At 33.0% G+C, this 18,115-nt stretch overlaps 1 protein-coding gene across 1 annotated transcript in view; it reads left to right on the plus strand.

Moving 5' to 3' along the window:
• The window catches only part of VPS13A (vacuolar protein sorting 13 homolog A), a 264,222-nt gene that overhangs the window by 105,636 nt on the left and 140,471 nt on the right, over positions 1-18,115 (plus strand). Inside the window, exons 24-27 of the mRNA XM_082401536.1 lie at positions 4,712-4,793; positions 6,034-6,188; positions 6,701-6,857; positions 18,018-18,097. Of these exons, the coding sequence (XP_082257662.1) occupies positions 4,712-4,793; positions 6,034-6,188; positions 6,701-6,857; positions 18,018-18,097 (474 nt within the window). The remainder of the gene's footprint in view (positions 1-4,711; positions 4,794-6,033; positions 6,189-6,700; positions 6,858-18,017; positions 18,098-18,115) is intronic.

Below are 18,115 nucleotides of genomic sequence, written 5' to 3' on the forward strand. Positions count from 1 at the left end.
AACAAATTCAGTAAAGACTAAAAAAATGGTCCACATCAAAAAAACAAAACAAAACAGAAAACAAACAAAAATTAAAAAAAAAAAAACTCTTTTCTAGTACAGCTCTGTACTCCCCCCATTAAGGTGGTGTTGTCACAAGTTGCATCTTGTACATTGTGTGCTCAGTAATGTCATTATGTTTATTTTTATATGTTTTTCTTTAAAGTGTACAGGAAATAAAAAGAGTGGTTTTGAACTAAAAATACAATACCTCATTTATTTACCCATGTATTTATCTTTACTGAAGATTTCTTTTCCTTTATATAGCTTTGAGTCACTATCTAGTATTCTTTTCCTTCAACCTAAAAGGACTTGGGCATTTCTTGTTGGGCAAGTATAGTGGGGACACACTCCTTCTGCTGTTGTTTGTCTGGAAATATCTTAATTTTTCTTTCATTATGAAGGACAGTTTTGCCAGACATACAAATCTTGGCTGACTTTCCTTTCAGCATGTTAAATATGACTTTCCATTACCTTTTGACCTTCATGGTTTCTGCTGAGCAGTTAGCTGTTAATTAATTGATGAGTCCTAATATGTGGCAACTTGCTTCTCTTGCTTTCATTTTTCTTACTCTGTCTTTCAACTGTTTGATTATAATATGTTTTGGTGTTGATCTCTTTGAGTGTATGTTACTTTGAGGTCATTGAATTTGGATTTTTTAGATTCATGTCTTTCATCAAATTTGGGGACATTTTTGGCTGTTTTTTTCAAATAGTCTTTCTAGCGCTTTCTCTTTCTTGTCTTCTGCTGGGATTCACATAATGCATATATTGACTCACTTTGTGGTGTCCCACAGGTCCCTTAGGTTGTGTTCACTTTTCTTTATCTTTTTTTTAATAATTTTGACTGATCTGTCCTCATGTTCACTGATTGTTCTGCTAGCTCAACTCTGCTATTGAAATTCTCTAATGAATTTTTCTTTCAGTTATTTTACTTTTCAGGTCTAGAATTTGTTTGATTTCTTTTTATAATTTCTACCTCTTTATTGATATTTTCCATTTGTTGTGATGTTATTTGCCTGGTTTCCTTTAGCTCTTTCTCAGTGGTTCTTTTTAGCTCTCTGAGCACGTTTAAGACAGTTAATTTAAAGTTTCTGGATTTTTTTTTTTTCAGTAAGTCTAATGCCTGTGCTCATTCCTGAACTATTTCTGCTAATTTACTGTGTGCATGGGCCACACTTCATTTCTTTGCATGTGTTATTCTGCTGTTTTAACCAGATAGAGAAATTATGAGAAAATACAGACCTATATATTCATTAACGTAGATTCTAAAATACTTAGCAAATATTACAATCAAATAGTGTGATATTTTTAAAACATAATACACTAAAATACCAAATGCATTTATCCCAGGGCAGCAAAAATGGTTCACCAATCAATGTTATTAAGCACATTTCATTGAATAAAGGATAACAAATGTGTGATTATCTCAATAGAAAAGGAAAAAACATTGACAAAATCCAACAACCTTTCATGATAAAACTCCTAACAAACTGGGAATATAAGGAAGCCCCATCAGTCTAGGAAAAACCTATAGCTAATATCATGTTTAATTTGAAAAAGACTGAATGCTTTCCCTGTAATATCAAATAATAGTGCAGGATGGCCTTTCCTTTTTTTTTTTTTTTTTTACTACTTCTATTCAAATTCATACTGAAGGTTCTAGCTTCTGCAGTAACTCAAGACAAATAAAGACAGGATGGAAATGAAAAAGTAAAACTATCTTTATTTACAGGTGACATGATCATTTATGCAGGAAGTCCTAAGGAATGTAGAAAAATACCACTAGTAATAGTGAATTTGTCAAGATTGCAGGTTATATCATCAATGTAAATAATAAGCTGTTTCTAAAAATGAAATTAAGAAAAATCTTCCATTCATAATAGCATTAAAAAGAGTTAAATACTTAGGAAAAATTTAACAAAAGAAATACAGGTCATTTATATCTAAAACTACAGAACATTTCTGAAAATAATTGATTATGACCTAAGTAAGTGGAATGATGTACATAGTTAAGGATTGGAGGACTGACGGTATTAAAATGACAGTTCTCTCAAAACTGTATAGATTTCTCACAACCCCAATCAAAATACCAAATTTTTCTTCTGGAAGTTAACAAGCTTATTATAATGTATATATGGAAATGCAAAGGACATATATTAGCCCAAAAAATTTTGGATAAGAATAACATTGGAGGGTTTCTAATTCTTGATTTCAAGGCTTATTTTATAGCTACTTTATTCAAGAAAGTGTTGTATTGGCATAAGAATAGACATAAAGATAACTGAAGTAGAACAGAATCCAGAAATAAATTCACAATATAATATATGGTTAATATGTATTTTATTTCTTACAAAGGTACCAGTGCAACTAAGTGGGGGTAGGATAGTCTTTTCAACAATGGTTCTAAAATAATTAGATTTCCATGTGGGGAAAAAAGTGAACATCAATCTGTACCATATACCATACATGGAATTTAACTTAAAATGGAACATAGACTTAAATGTAAATGCCCAAAGGTGTAAAGTTTCTTTAACAAAAAACATAGGAGAAAATCTTTGAACTCTTGTGGTGGGTAAAGATATCTTGGGATAAAAAAGCACAAACACAGAAGAAAAAAATAAATTACACTTCACAGAAATTAAAAATTTCTGCCTTTTGAAAGACATTGTTAATAATGAAAAAGGTTCACCATCCAACTGGGAAAAATACTTGGAACACATATAATTTACAGAAGACTTTATCCAAAATATAAAAGGAGACCAAGTATCCAATAAGAAATGGGCAAACAGACATATGAAAAGGTGTTCAATTTTATTACTCATCAGGAAGATACAAAACAAAATCTTTTTTTTTTTTCCTTCCAAGATTTTTTTTTTTTAAACTTTGGGTTTGTTTGTTTGTTTGTTTGTTTATTTATTTATTTATTTATTTATTTTTGCTGTGTTGGGTCTTCGTTTCTGTGCGAGGGCTTTCTCTAGTTGCGGCAAGTGGGGGCCACTCTACATCGCGGTGCGCAGGCCTCTCACTGTCGTGCCCTCTCTTGTTGCGCAGCACAGGCTCCAGACGCGCAGGCTCAGTAATTGTGGCTCACGGGCCTAGTTGCTCCATGGCATGTGGGATCTTCCCAGACCAGGGCTTGAACCCATGTCCCCTGCATTGGCAGGCAGATTCTCAACCACTGCGCCACCAGGGAAGCCCCAAAATCATTTTTTAATGAATGTCATTGTAAAAACTTTCAGAACATTAAAAATTGAAATTGGAGCATTGTAGTTGTTACTTTTTGGAGGTATGCCTGGTGATTGAGGAGCATGAGGGAGGTTTCTGAGTTGCTGGTAATGTTCTGTTCCTGGATCTGGATTTTGGGTGCATGGGTGTGTTTTCTTTTTGAAATTTAGTTTATTTATACTTACAGTTCTGTACTCAGATGTAGTAGGTTATATTTCAGTAATAATGTTTCTCCCAAATGAATAGGATTCAGAGAAGGACAAACACAACCTATGAACCTATGACATGATGTGTAACTATTATGTTTGTGAAATTCTAATTAAAACTAGGGTGAAAATGCCAGTGAGATTGGCAACATTTAAAACGTCTGAAAGCACTAAGTATTAATGAGGAAATGGAGCCATACAAACTCTGATCTACTGCTGATATCATGTAATGCCTTGTAAACACTTGTGAAAACATGTTTGTAGCACTTACTAAGGTGAACGTATGAAATTCCACTCTTTGATATATACACCATAGAAAATCTTGCATTTGAGCACCTATGTTCAAGGATTCCTATAGTGGCAAAGTGAATAAAAGCAAAAATCTGTAAACAACACAGATATTTAGCAACAGTGTAATGGACAAATAAGTAGTGGTTTATTCATCAATGTATAGCAGTGAGAATGGGTAAACTATCAATATGGATAAAATTTAAAGAATATTTTGTTGAAGAAGAACATCACAGGAAAATGTATGCAGTGTTATTGGTTTTTTCTAAGTTTAGAAAGGAACAGGTTAAACAATGTATTACTTAGAGAATCAGTCATAGGAGGTTAAAAACAAGTAAATAAATGAAAGTAAATCAATTTTAGGGAATATGATCAAGAAAGGAGCAAATAAGATGCTTCTAGGTAAGGGTATAGTACTATTTTGTTTTTTGGCCTGGATGGAAGATTAGGGGTGTCTTTTATTATTATCATTTTCAACTGCATTGTATGTGTTTCGTATGCTGTATTTTGCAGAACAGTAAAAAGTAAATTTACTAAAATATCTTTAAAAAGTTAAAAATGAAACTGCAAGCTCCCCAACTACAGAGGCTTTAAATTTTGAGACTTTTGGTTGTTTCTCATAGATGCCCTAGAGGTGGCTTCCCTTATTTAGTAAGATGTTAAGATACATCTAAGATCTCTTCTTATGCAAAGTCTGTCAACAAGGAAATGATTATAACAGTTCTGCAATTTATATGTAGCCTTGAAATTGTAAAAGCACTTCTTTAAATCTACATTTTACAGATTAACTTTCTAATTCAGGCTGGATTCTTTTCCAGTTAATTCAGATTGAGGGGTGTGTGTGTGTGTGTGTGTGTGTGTGTGTGTGTGTGTGTGTGTTGTCAGAATTGTCTTAGAACTTATAATAAAAGTCTGTGTGCTAACTGACAGTGAATTAACTTTTCTTCCAGATTCAAAGATCCACTTCTTTGGGAACATCACAGATTTCACAGAAAAAGTTTCCTCTTTTGGAAATTCCATGTGTTGAAGATGGTAAAATGAAACTACTTTAGGAAATTTTCCTTGTTATAAATATATTATGAAAAAAATTCATTTTGAGACCACATAAAAAATTTCAGGCAATAGCAGATATTTGCATATTATCCAGAAAATTTCACTAAAATTCCTTTAAAACAGTATAATTTGGATGTTCCTTAAAGTTGCTTTTGCAGTGGGATTTTTTTGGTATATAAAAGTTGAACCCCATAATCACAAGGACCACTAGCAAGTTAATCATCTTTATCCTGTTGTGATCTAAGAGACCCCATGAAACTTTGTGTCTAATTTATAATGTGTTACTTAGCTTTTGGAGATCTTCATTATAGTAATTTTTTTTTTTTTTACTTTTTACATTTCCTTTTTTGTTATTAAAGGGAAAAAAAAATCAAGCCTTAATACCTACATTAACGTAGGAAAACTGGTAAATACTTTGTTGTGAAATATATGCTTTTTTGGCCACATTAGAAAGAAAAATAAATGTATTTTTCTATTTTTAAGACTTTAAAAATTGTAAATGTTAAATAACAGAAATTGCCATGTTGATCCTTAGTTTTCTAGAGAATGTTTTCCTTTCTGTGTAGTGACCAGGGTGGGTGGGGAGGGGGAGGAAATGTTGTTTGTGAGATCATCTACCCTAAAATTCAATTTTATGTTCTTAGGGATATACTTAGATGGTTTTAGTTTCCTTTAAACCTTCTTTTAATGGTTTTACTAGATTTTGGGTCCTTTTAAATAGCATGTTGTAAAAATTTACTATCATATATATATTCCTATATAGTCATACATATGTGAAGTACTGCTTGATCTTGGTTTCTCCATTCAAACTTTAGGACCTGCCTTCTGCTTTTAATATTGTAGAGTTTGTAACTAAGTCCTGTTTTGCTGTCCAGGTAGAGTGAGCATATTAGTGTGTTCCTTTGAGTATTCATCATGTATGTAATAATTGGCATTGGCATTTGGTATGAAATTTTCTTTAGCAGTTTTTAGGATTGTGATTTTAAAGATGATGTTCATTAAGCTAAAGATTGTATTTTGTAATTTTCCATACATTTTGTCATTAAGAATGTTATTTTTTCACATGTAATCTCTATATTCTTTTCTATTTATTTTCAACCTTACATTCAATTTTTTGAAATAGTGTTTTAGTGTTCATATTTATTTCAGAAAAATTATTAGAATGTTATTATTAAATCAGTCATTTTGATTATTGACTTAAATGTTCTATGGTATTTAGATTCAGATGAGGAGTTTTTTGATGCCCCATCTAGTCCCTTGGAAGAGCCTCTTCAACCTCCATCTAGAGTTAAAAGTCCTCAACAAAAAAAGCTTCAAAAGCCAGATTGTTCAAAAAATATGACTGAGTATAAAATAAGATTTGAAGTGCCAGAGGTATGCATTGTATGTACTATGGTAAAATTAACATGGCTTATTTAAATTGTCAGTCATTTCTACTATTCACAGCTCATTTATATAGTCTCATTACTAATAGACAGTGTTGTTTTCATCCTATTTAAGTTCAATCCAGATGTTACTTTGTGGTTCTCCCTCCCCTTTCTTTGAAGATTAATTTCCTTAATCAATAATTAAAGGTTTGGCCGCCCTCACCTTTTGAGAGGGGCCACATTCTGCCTGTGGAATGTGTATCTCTCTAAATAAATCCGCTTTCACTTACAAAAGAAGAATTAAGAGTTTAGATATATTGTTGTTATTCAGTATATATTTATTGAAAATAATTTGCACAATGTGTGTTTTGTATATGTGTGTGTATAAAATCTCTCCTAAATTTAAATACGTATCATTTATACCATATGTATACCTCACATATCTATATATAGCCACCATCCACATAAACATTTTTTTTGTTTTAGGTAGTCGTAGTTTCTTTTTTCTTTCTTTTCCAGGTTTTGATTCAGTTCTGTCACCTTGTTGGAGATTGTGAACTACCTGTGGTAGAAATTAATGTCTTGGGATTGGGCACAGACATTGAGCTTAGAACATTTGATTTGAAAGCAAATGCCTTTTTGAAAGAGGTCTGCTTAAAATGCCCAGAATATTTTGGTAAGAATCTCTGTTTTCAAAAACTAAATTAATTAATTTTACTGTTTGATTACCTTCTAGAGATAAATTCTCTAGGTGTTTAGTCAGTACATTTGGTAAAATATTATCAAAGAAATGTGTTAGTCTTCAACTTTCATATTATACTTCGGAATCTAAGGTGTAGACTAGAGAGAAAATGAAGATAATTTTTCTCATTAAGGAAAATGGTTTAATTTTAAGTCTACTTAACTGAATACTAAAATACTGAATAAGTTTCCTATTGATAGTGTAACAATTTACCATAAATTATTAAAGTTCTGTAGATCAGATGTCTGACACAAGTCTCAAGGTGAAAAACTCAAGCTGTCAACAGGACTTCTTTTTTGGAGGCTGTAGGGGAATATCTGTTTTCTTGCTCACTCAGGTGTTGGCAGAATTTAGTTTTATATGGTTTAAGTCTGTTTTCTTGCTGCCTATAAGGTGAGGATTGGCCTTAGCTCCTACAGGCCTCTCTAGGTCCTTGCACAAATTTTTTTTTACATCCTAGAACCATTATGGGATGTTAGATCCTTCTTATGCTGTAATCTCTCTAACCTTTTCTTCTACCTTTTTCTTCCACTCTAAAAAACTAAGGTAATTAGATTTGGTGCATCTGGACAATTGAGGATAATTTCCTCTTAATCTTAACCTTAATCACCTCTGTAATGTTACATTTACCATATGAAATAACATATTCTCAGGTTTAGGGGGATTAGAACATGGACATCCTTGTGGGAGGGGTGTGTAAATATTCTGCCTACCACAAACAATTTATATTCCAAATTCTAACATATAAATTATATGATATCTTAGAAAATACTTCTGTTTGCTTTGGCAGGCTTTTAGAAGAGTTTTTTTTTTCCCCCCTCCTTTACATTTTGAGGTTTTTCCTTGAAACATAATTCTGAATGGTTCATCAATTCCATCAGAATATTAAGAAAAACTATTCACTTCCAATTGGGATGCTTTTTATTTCTTTTTCTTGCCTAATTGCTTTGGCTAGGACTTCGAATACTATGTTGAATAAAAGTGGCAAAGTCAGCATCCTTCTCTTCTTCCGATCTTAGAGGAAAAGCTTTCAGCTTTTCACTGTTGAGTAGTATATTAGCTGTGGGCTTGTCATAGATGGCCTTTATTATGTTGAGATACAGTCCCTCTGTTCCCACTTTGTAGAAAGCTTTTATATTAAATGGATGTTGAATTTTGTCAGATGTTTTTTCTGCATCTATTGAGATGATCATATGATTTTTATCCTTCATTTTGTTAACGTGATGTATCATGTTGATTGATTTGTGGATGTTGAAATGCAACATCCTTGGAACAAATTCCACTAGATCTTGGTGTTTGAGCCTTTTAATATAGTATTGAATTTGGTTTGGTAATACTTTGTTGAGGATTTTTGCATCTATATTCATCAGGAATATTGGCCTGTAATTTTCTTTTCTTGTGGTGTCCTTGTCTGGTTTTGGTATCAGGGTAATGCTGGCCTCGTAAAATGAGTTTGCAAATGTTTCCTCCTCTTCTATTTTTTTTGGGAAGAGTTTCAGAAGGATTGGTATTAATTCTTTTTAAATGTTTGATAGAATTCACCAGTGAAGCCATCTATTCCTGGATTTTTTTTTTGTTGGGAGGTTTTGATTTGATCTCCTTAGGAGTTATTGCTCTATTCAGACTTCTTATTTGCTCATGATTCTGTCTTGGAAGGTTGTATGTTTCTAGAAATTTATCCATTTCTTCTAGGCTGTCCAATTAACATATAAAAATATCCATGCTAGTCTCTTATGATCCTTTAAATTTCTGTGGTATCATTTGTCACATCTCCTTTTTCATAGCTGATTATATTTATTTGAGCCCTCTCTCTTTTTCATGGTGAATCTAGCTAAAGGTTTGTCAATTTTGTCTTTTCAGAGAATCAGCTCTTTAGTTTCATTGATCTTTTCTGCTGTCTTTTGGTTTCTATTTCATTTATTTCTCCTCTCTTCTTTGTTATTTTTTACTTCTACTATCTTTGGGTTTTGTTCTTTTTTTCGCCTAATTTCTTGACGTGTAAAAAGTAAGGTTGTTTATTTGAGATTTTTCTTGTTTCTTAAAGTAGGCATCCATGATTTTCTCTTTTAGAACTGCTTTTGCTGCATCCTATAAATTTTGGTATGTTGTATTTCTATTTCCATTTGTCTCAAGGTATTTTTAAATTTCTCTTTTGAATTTATTAATTGACCCAATAGTGAAACTGTCACTATTGCAGAAGACATGATATTATACGTACAAAAACTCCAAAAACTCCACCAAAAAAACTGTTGGAACTAATCAACAAATTTGTTAAAGTTGCAGGATACAAAGTCAACATGCTAAAATCTGTTGCATTTTTGTACACTAATAACAAACTATCAGGAAAGAGAAATTAAGAAGACAACGCCATTTACAATTGAATCAAAAAGGACAAAATACCTAGGGGTAAATTTAACTGAGGAGGTAAAAGACCTATCCACTGAAAGCTATAAGACATTGGTGAAAGAAATTGAAAAAAACACAAATAAACAGAAAGATATTCTGTGCCTCATGGGTTGGAATAATTAATGCTGTTAAAATGTACATCCTACCTAAGGCAATCTACAGATTCCATGCAGTCTCTATGAAAATACCAGTGACATTTTTCAAAGAACTAGAACAAATAACTCTTACATTTGTGTGGAACCATGTGAGATCTGAATAGCCAAAACAATCTTGAGAAAGAACAAAGCTGGAGGCATCATGATGCCTGATTTCTAACTATATTACAAAGCAATAGTAATCAAAACAGTATGGTACTGGCATAAAAACAGACACATCAGGATAGAGACCCCAGAAATAAGCCCACATATCTGTGATCAATTAATTTATGACAAAGGAGCCAAGAATATACATTGAGGAAAGGATAACTTTTCAATAAATGATGCTGGTAAAACTGGACAGCCACATGCAAAAGAATGAAAATGGGCTACTGTCTTACACCATAAATAAAAATTGACTCTTAATGGATTAAAGATGTGAATGTAAGACCTAAAACCATAAAACTCCTAGAAGAATACATAAGCAGTAAGCTTCCTGACTTTGATCTTGGTGATGATTTTTTTGGTTCTGCTTCCCAAAAGGGAACAAAAGCAAAAATAAACAGATGCGACTACATCAAACTAAAAAGCTTCTGCGCAGCACAGGAAACCATCAACTAAATGAAAAGCCAGTCTATGAAATAGTTATATAATTGCAATTCATATATCTGATATAAAGTGTTAATATCTAAAATAATATAAAAAACTCATACAACTCAATAGAGAAAAAAAAGAAAAAAATAGAAAGAGGATCTGAATAGGCATTTTTTCCAAACAGACATACAACTAGCCAACAGGTTCATGAAAAGATGCTCAACTCACTAATCATCAGGGTAATGCAAATCAAAACCACGAGATATAATCTCTACCTGTTAGAATGGCTATTATCAAAAAAGACAAGCAATAAAAAGTGTTGGTGAGGATGTGGGAAAAGGGAACCCTTGTGCTTTGTTGATGAGAATGTAAATTGGTGCAAACACTATGGAAAACAGTATTAAAGTTCCTCAAAAAGTTAAAAATAGAATTACCATCTGATCTGGCATTTCCACTTCTGAGTATTTATTTGAAGAAAGCAAAAACACTCACTTGATAAGATATGTGCACCCTCATGTTCATTGCAGCATTATTGACAATAGCCAAGATATGGAAACAACCTAAGTGTCTATTAATGGGTGAATGGATAAAGATGTGCTGTTGGGTTGGCCAAAAAATTCATTCGGGTTTTCCCATAAGAGCTTATGGAAAAACCCAAACGAAGTTTTTGGCCAACCCAATAGATACCATGGAATGCTACTCAGCCATAAAAAGGAATGAAATCTTGCCATTTGTGACAACATGAATGGACCTTGAAGGCATTATGCTAAGTGAAATAAGTCAGAGAAAGATAAATATGGTATGATCTCGCTTATATGTGGAATCTAAAATAAAAACAAAAACAACCAAGGTAGTACAGAGAACAGATTGGTCGTTGCCATAGGTGGGGGGGGGTAGGGCTGCAGAAAATGGGCGAAGGGGGTCCAAAGGCACAAACTTCCAGTTATAAAGTAAGTAAGTCATAGAGATGTAAAGTACAGCATGGTGACTGTAGTTAATAATACTGTTTTGCATATTTGAAAGTTGCTGAAAGAGCAAATCTTAAAAGTACTCATCACAAGAAGAAAAATTTCTAAGTAAGTGTGAGGACAGATGTTAACTAAACTTACTGTGGTGATCATTTCACAATGTATATTAATATGGAATCACATTGTACACCTGAAACTAATATAATGTTTTATGTCATTTATACCTCAATTAAAGCAAAAGACAAACTATTCATTAGTTTAATTTCATTATACTCCTTTTTAGCATAAGAACATTATTATATGTAGGGATGACATTAAAACTATTTTAATAGACTTTATTTTAGAGCAGTTTTTGATTCACTGCCCAGTTGAGCAGATGATAGAGATTTAACATATATCCCCTGCACCTACAAAGGCATAGCCTCTCACATTATAAATATTCTCCACCAGAGTGATACATTTGTTGCAGTTGATGAACCTACATTGACACATTACACCCAAATTCTATAGTTTACTTGGTTCAGCTTGGTGTTGTGCATTCTAAGGGTATTGGACAAATGTATAATGACATGTATCCAATGTTACAGTATCGTACACAGTGTTTCACTGCCCTAAAAGCCCTCTGTGATCCATCTATTCATCCTTTCCTGTCCTCCCTCAGTCCCTGGCAACCACTCATCTTTTTACTTTGTCCATAGTTTTCCCTTCTCCAGAATGTCATATAGTTGGAATTATATAGTATCTAGCTTTTCCAGACTGGCGTCTTTCAGTTACTAATATGTATTTAAGTTATCTCTATGTCTTTTCATGACTTGATAATTCATTTTTTCTTAGCACTTAATAATAGTACACTGTGTGATGTACCACAGTTTATCCATTCAGGTACCAGAGGATGTGTTGGTTGCTTCCAAGTTTTGCCAGTTCTGAGTAAAGGTGCAGTAAACATCCATCTGCAGGTTTTTGTGTGGACATAAGTTTTCAGTTTCTTTGGGTAAATACCAAGGGGCACAATTGTTAAGTCTAATATAAGTGTATGCTTAGTTTTATAAGAAGCTCTCAAACATTCTCCAAAGTGGCTGTACCTTTTAGCATCCTCATCAGTAATGAAGAGAGTTCCTGTTGCTCCACATCCTCACTAGTGTTTGGTGTCAATGGCCTGGATTTTGAGCATTCTAATAAGGTGTGTAGTGTATCTTATTGTTGTTTTAATTTCATTTCCTTGATGATAACGTGTAGAACATCTTTTCATATGTTTATTTGCTATCTGTATATCTTCTTTGGTGAGGTCTCTGTTAAATTCTTTGGCCTATTTTTTAAATTGTATTGTTTGTTTTCTCATTGAATTTAAAGAATTCTTTGTATATTTTGGATAACAGTCCTTTATCGTATGTGTCTTTTGCAAATATTTTCTTCCAGTCTGTGGCTTGTCTTTTCATTCTCTTATAGTCTTTTGCAGAGAAGAATTTTTATTTCTAATGAAGTCCAGTTTATTGATTCTTTCTTTCCTTGATCATGCCTTTGATGTTGTATCCTAAAAAGTCATTGCCAATCCAAGGATTTCTAGATATTCTCCCATATTCTTGAAATTTTATAATTTTGTATTATATATGTAGATGCATGGTCCATTTTGAGTTGATTTTTGTGAAGGGTGGTTTTTTGTGTGTGGATATCCATTTAGTCCATCAACATTTGTCGAAAAGACTGTCTTTCTCCATTGTATTGCTTTTGCTCTTTAGTCCAAGATCAATTGAGTATATTTAGAGAAGTCTATTTCTGGACTCTGTTGTGTTCTATTGATCTGTTTTGTCTGTTCTTTTACCAGTACCACAGTGCCTTGATTACTGTAACTTTATAGCAAGTTCTAAAATCAGGTAGTGTCAGTCCTTCACGTTTGTTCTTCTCCTTTAATATAGATCTTCCTCAACTTTCGATGGTATTATGTCACAGTAAACCATTGTAAGTTGAAAATATTCTAAGTTGAAATGCATTTAATTCCCCTGATTTACTGAACATCATAGCTTAGCCTAACATACTTTAAATATCCTCAGAACACTTATGTTAGCCTACAGTTGAGCAATATCATCTAACACAAAGCCTATTTTATCATGAAGTGATGAATATCTCATATAATTTATTGAATACTGTACTGAAAGTGAAAAACAGTATGGTTGTAAGGGTACAGTGGTTGTAAGTTTATCAGTTTTTTTTACCATCATGATACAAACCATCTTAAGTTGGGGACCATCTGTATTGTCTTAGGTATTCTGGGTCTTTTGCCTCTCCTTATGAAGTTTAGAATCAATTTGTCAATATACATGAATTGGTTCTTGGAATTTTGATTGGTATTGCATTGAATCTATAGATCGGGTTGAGAATAACTGACATCTTGGCACTGTTGAGTCTTCCTATCCATGAACATGGATCATCTCTCCGTATATTTGGATTCTTGATTTCACTCATTAGACTTTTATACTTTTCCTCATAGAGGTCTTGTACATATTTTATTAGATTTTTTCCCTAAGAATTACATTATTGGGGTGCTAATGTAAATAAAAATTGTGTTTTTAATTTCAAATTCCACTTTGTCCTTTTTTGGTATATAGGAAAGCCGTTGACTTGTATCCTGCAACCTTACTATAATGACTTATTAGTTCGAGTTTTTTTGTTGTTGATTCTTTTAGATTTTGTGCATATATGATCATGTAATCTGTGAACAGTTTCATGTCTTCCATCCCAGTCTGCATCCTAGTATGTACACCTTTTATTTCTTTTCTTCTCTTACTGTATTTGGTAAGACCTACATTACAATGTGAAAATGGGTGGTAAGAGGGGAAGGACATCCTTACCTTGTTCCTTAGTGTGAAAGCTTTGAGTTTCTCACCATTATGATGTTAGCTATAGGTTGTTTGAAGATACTCTTTATCAAGTTGAGGGAGTTCTCTTTTATTCCTTGTTTACTGAGAGCTTTTTTCATGAGTGGTTGTTGGATATTGTCAGATGCTTTTTCTGCATCAATTTATATGATCATGTGGTTTTTCTTCTTTAGCCTGTGGATGTGATGGATTATGTCAGTTGATTTTTGAATGTTGAACCAGCCTGTTATCTTGGGATAAATCCTACTTGGTCATGGTGCATAATTTTTTCCACACTGTTGGATTTAATTTGCTATTATTTTGTTGAAGATTTTTGCATCTGTGTTAATGAAAATTCCTGTCCTGTAGTTCTCTTCCCTTCTTCCCTTCTTCCTCCTTCTCCCCCTGCTTTTTTTTTTTTTTTTTTTTTTTTTGGTCTGTGTGTGTGTGTGTCTGTGGTTTTGGTATTAGGGTAATTCAGGCTTCATAGAATGAGTTAGGAAGTATTTTCTTTCTCTATAGTCTGAAAGAGATTACACAGAATTGGTATAGTATCTTCCTTAAATGTTAACATTCACTAGTGAACCCATCTGGGCCTGGTGCTTTCTGTTTTGGAAGGGTATTAATTATTGACTTAATTTCTTTAATAGATATTCAGTTTGTTTATTCCTGTGTGAGTTTGACAGAGTATGTCTTTCAAGGAATTGTTCCATTTTATTAGGTTATCAAATTGGTGGGCAGAGTTGTTCATAGTATTTCTTTATTCTTTTCATGTGCATGATACCTATAGTGATGTCCTCTGTTTCATTTCTGATACTAGTAATTTGTGTTCTCTTTGTTTTTCCTAAGTTAGCCTGGTGAGATTTATAACTTTGTTGATATTTTTCAGAGAACCACTTTTGGTTTCTTTGATTTTCTCTAATGATTTCTTGCTTTAAGTTTCATTGATTTCTGATCTAATTTTTATTATTTCTTTACTTTTGTTTACTTTGGATTTGTTCTCTTCTTCTTTTTCTAGTTTCCTAAGATATGGAAGCATAGATTATTGATTTTAAATCTTCTTTTCTAATATATGCATTCAATGCTATGTTTCCCTCTAAGTGCAGCTTTCACTATAGCCCACAGATTTTGATTAGGTGTGTTGTCATTTTTATTCAGTTCCAAGTGTTTTTTAATTCTTCCTTCAAGATTTCTTTTTTGACTTATGTGTTACTTAGAAGTGTGTTGTTTATTCTCCAAATATTTTGGAATTTTCCAACTATTGTTCTGTTATTGATTTCTATTTTGATTCTGTTGTGGTCTGAAGGCAGATGTTGTATGATTTCTTTTTTTAAAATTTGCTAAGGTGTGTTCTGTGGCTGAGAATGTGGTTGATCTTGGTGAATATTCCATGTGAACTTAAGAAGAACGAACATTCTGCTCTTGTTGGATGAAGTCTGTAGACATCCATTACATCCAGTTATTTGATGGTATTACTGAGTTCAACTGTGTCCTTACTGATTTTTCATCTGCTGGATCTGTCCATTTCTGATAGAGGGGTGTGAAGTGTTCTAATATGGTAGTGGGTTCATTTATTTCTCTTTGCAGTATTATCATTTTTGCTTTCTATTGTTAGATAAGTACACCTTAAGGATTGTTGTGTTCTAATGGAGAATTGACCCCTTTATCATTATATAATGCCTTTCTTTATCCCTGATAACTTTTGCATGCTTTGAAGTCTGCTCTGTCTGAAAATTTATATAGCTATCTCTGCTTTCTTCTTATTAGTGTTAACATAATATATTTTTCAACATCTATTTACTTTCAATCTATACGTACTTTTATATTTAAAGTGAGTTTCTTGTAGACAGTGTATACTTGGGTCTTGTTTTTTTGATCCATTTTGGCAATTGTTGTCTTTTAATTGGTGCATTTAGACCATTGATGTTCCAAATGATCATTGATACAGTTGGCTAAACTAATTTTTTTCCAACTAAAAGTTAGTAGGGCTTTACTTTTATTTTTTAGACCACATAAATGTGTTCTATTTGCATGTGTATAAAAGTACTTTACTCTTAGCTGTCCTGGAATCGATATTCTTTTTTTTTTTTAATTTTTAAAAAATTATTTTTTGACTGCATTGCGCAGCTCATAGGATCTTAGTTCCCCGACCAGGGATCGAACCTGGACCCTGGCAGTGAAGCGCCGAATCCTAACTACTGGACCACCAGGGAATTCCTCCATGTTCTTTTGATGGTTGACTTTTTTTTTTTTTTTAATGTTTATAAGTTATTTAAGTTTTAAATGGAAGCTATCTTGTGAAATCTTTTGAACTCATTTAGGAATTTTTTTCCCCAGTGAATTGAGATACAGAAAATAAGGGAGTTAGAGAACTAAAGTAAAAATGAACTATCTGTGGGAATAAGAAAGATAAGGAATATGCTTATGTACATCTCAAGAATTTGAGAAGGCCATCTTCTCTGGGAACTCATTCCCAGACAAAAGGTGTCAGTTAACTGGTATAATGAAAACTTCCCCTTTTTTCTGAGCCCTGTATTAAATGTGATCTTTGTATTTTGGGAAGCAGATTAAGTATTGTGGCCTGAAAACTTAATCATTGGATATGATTTATACATTTTAGTTCCATACTCTACACTTGTTCTGTAGCCTCTGAGAACTTGCATGTGGTGAATTGTGTTATGATTATCTCTTCCTGAAAAAATTATCATACGTGGAAGATACAGAGTTCTGCTTTATTATGCTTTTTACATCAAAGTTTGCTCTGGCAGTTGGAAAGAAAAGTAAACCAACTTGATAGTGTTCACCAGTAATCCAGAAGTATTATAGCAGTTGTTAATATTTATGTTTTTTATAATTTTTTGTTTTCCCAAGAGCAAAGGATAAGAAAACCCTTACACACATAATACAAGATATATAATTATCAGTGCACCTATTTTGTAATATATTTGCTTCTGTTTTCTTAGAAAGAGTAGGAAGAAGTGAATAGCACAATTTCTTACACAAAGTAAATGATCAGTAGATAGTTATTCAATGAATGAATAAATGAGTGAAAAAAGTGGAGACCTTCTTAAGGATTGAAATGTGATTAGCATCTACAGTAGAAAGCTAGCTTCATTGCTAATAAGCTTTTTTTTTTAATTTTTATTTATTTATTTATTTTTGGCTGTGTTGGGTCTCCGTTTCTGTGCGAGGGCTTTCTCTTGTTGTGGCAAGTGGGGGCCACTCTTCATCGCCGTACGTGGGCCTCTCCCTATCGCAGCCTCTCTTGTTGTGGAGCACAGGCTCCAGACGCGCAGGCTCAGTGATTGTGGCTCATGGGCCTAGTTGCTTCGCGGCATGTGGGATCTTCCCAGACCAGGGCTCGAACCCGTGTCCCCTGCATTGGCAGGCAGATTCTCAACCACTGCACCACCAGGGAAGCCCACTAGTAAGCTTTTAAATCTGGAGGATTCTGTGGAAATGTGTTGCATTTTTTTCCTCAAGAGTAGTATGATTGGTTTGTAGTCCTTTCTTCCAGTATCTAGTTATTGATTTTGAACAGTTTTAAGTAATTTGCTGGTGATAGTTATAAAGACTTTACACAAAATACTATTCTACAGCGGTTTCCTCACTTATCTTCTTAGATTTTGAGCAGAAGCAACAATACAACTAGTAAAGACTGATAATATGGTAATAGAGTGTATTTTAATCTAAACTAATACAGAGAACAATTTAGTTTCTCATCGGTTACCTGATGCTTTTTCTCTACAATTAGGATTTTAGAGATTCTGGCAGTTTTCTTTCTAGCTATTTCTGTGCCTCAAGACTAGAATCTCTTCATGTCCTTTCATTGTTCCTAATAAACATTCTGTTTTTTCTTTAACTGATTGCTACTTTTTCTTACTTCAGTTCCTATCTAGGTTTAGAAGGGTTAGAATCTTCAGCATTGTGGCATAAGAGAAGGGAATTGTGAGATGAAATTACATTTTTAGAGTTTAAAATAAAGGAGGAAGGACCTGAGTTGAGTAATACAGAAATCAAGGCCCAGAATTGATATGATACAGGAAATCCTTCTTTTCCAATTCTATAATTATTAATATTGCCTGCATTTATTTTCCATTAGTTTTTCTATGAAAGAATAATTTTAGAAATTATTTTTAGATGAAAACAAGAAACCAATTTATTTGATTACAACACTGGATAACACAATGGAAGATCTGTTAACACTGGAATATGTGAAGGTAAGTAGTTTGATTTAC

This window comes from Balaenoptera borealis (genome assembly GCF_965194805.1).
Source record: "Balaenoptera borealis genome assembly, chromosome: 8".
NCBI lineage: Eukaryota > Metazoa > Chordata > Mammalia > Artiodactyla > Balaenopteridae > Balaenoptera > Balaenoptera borealis.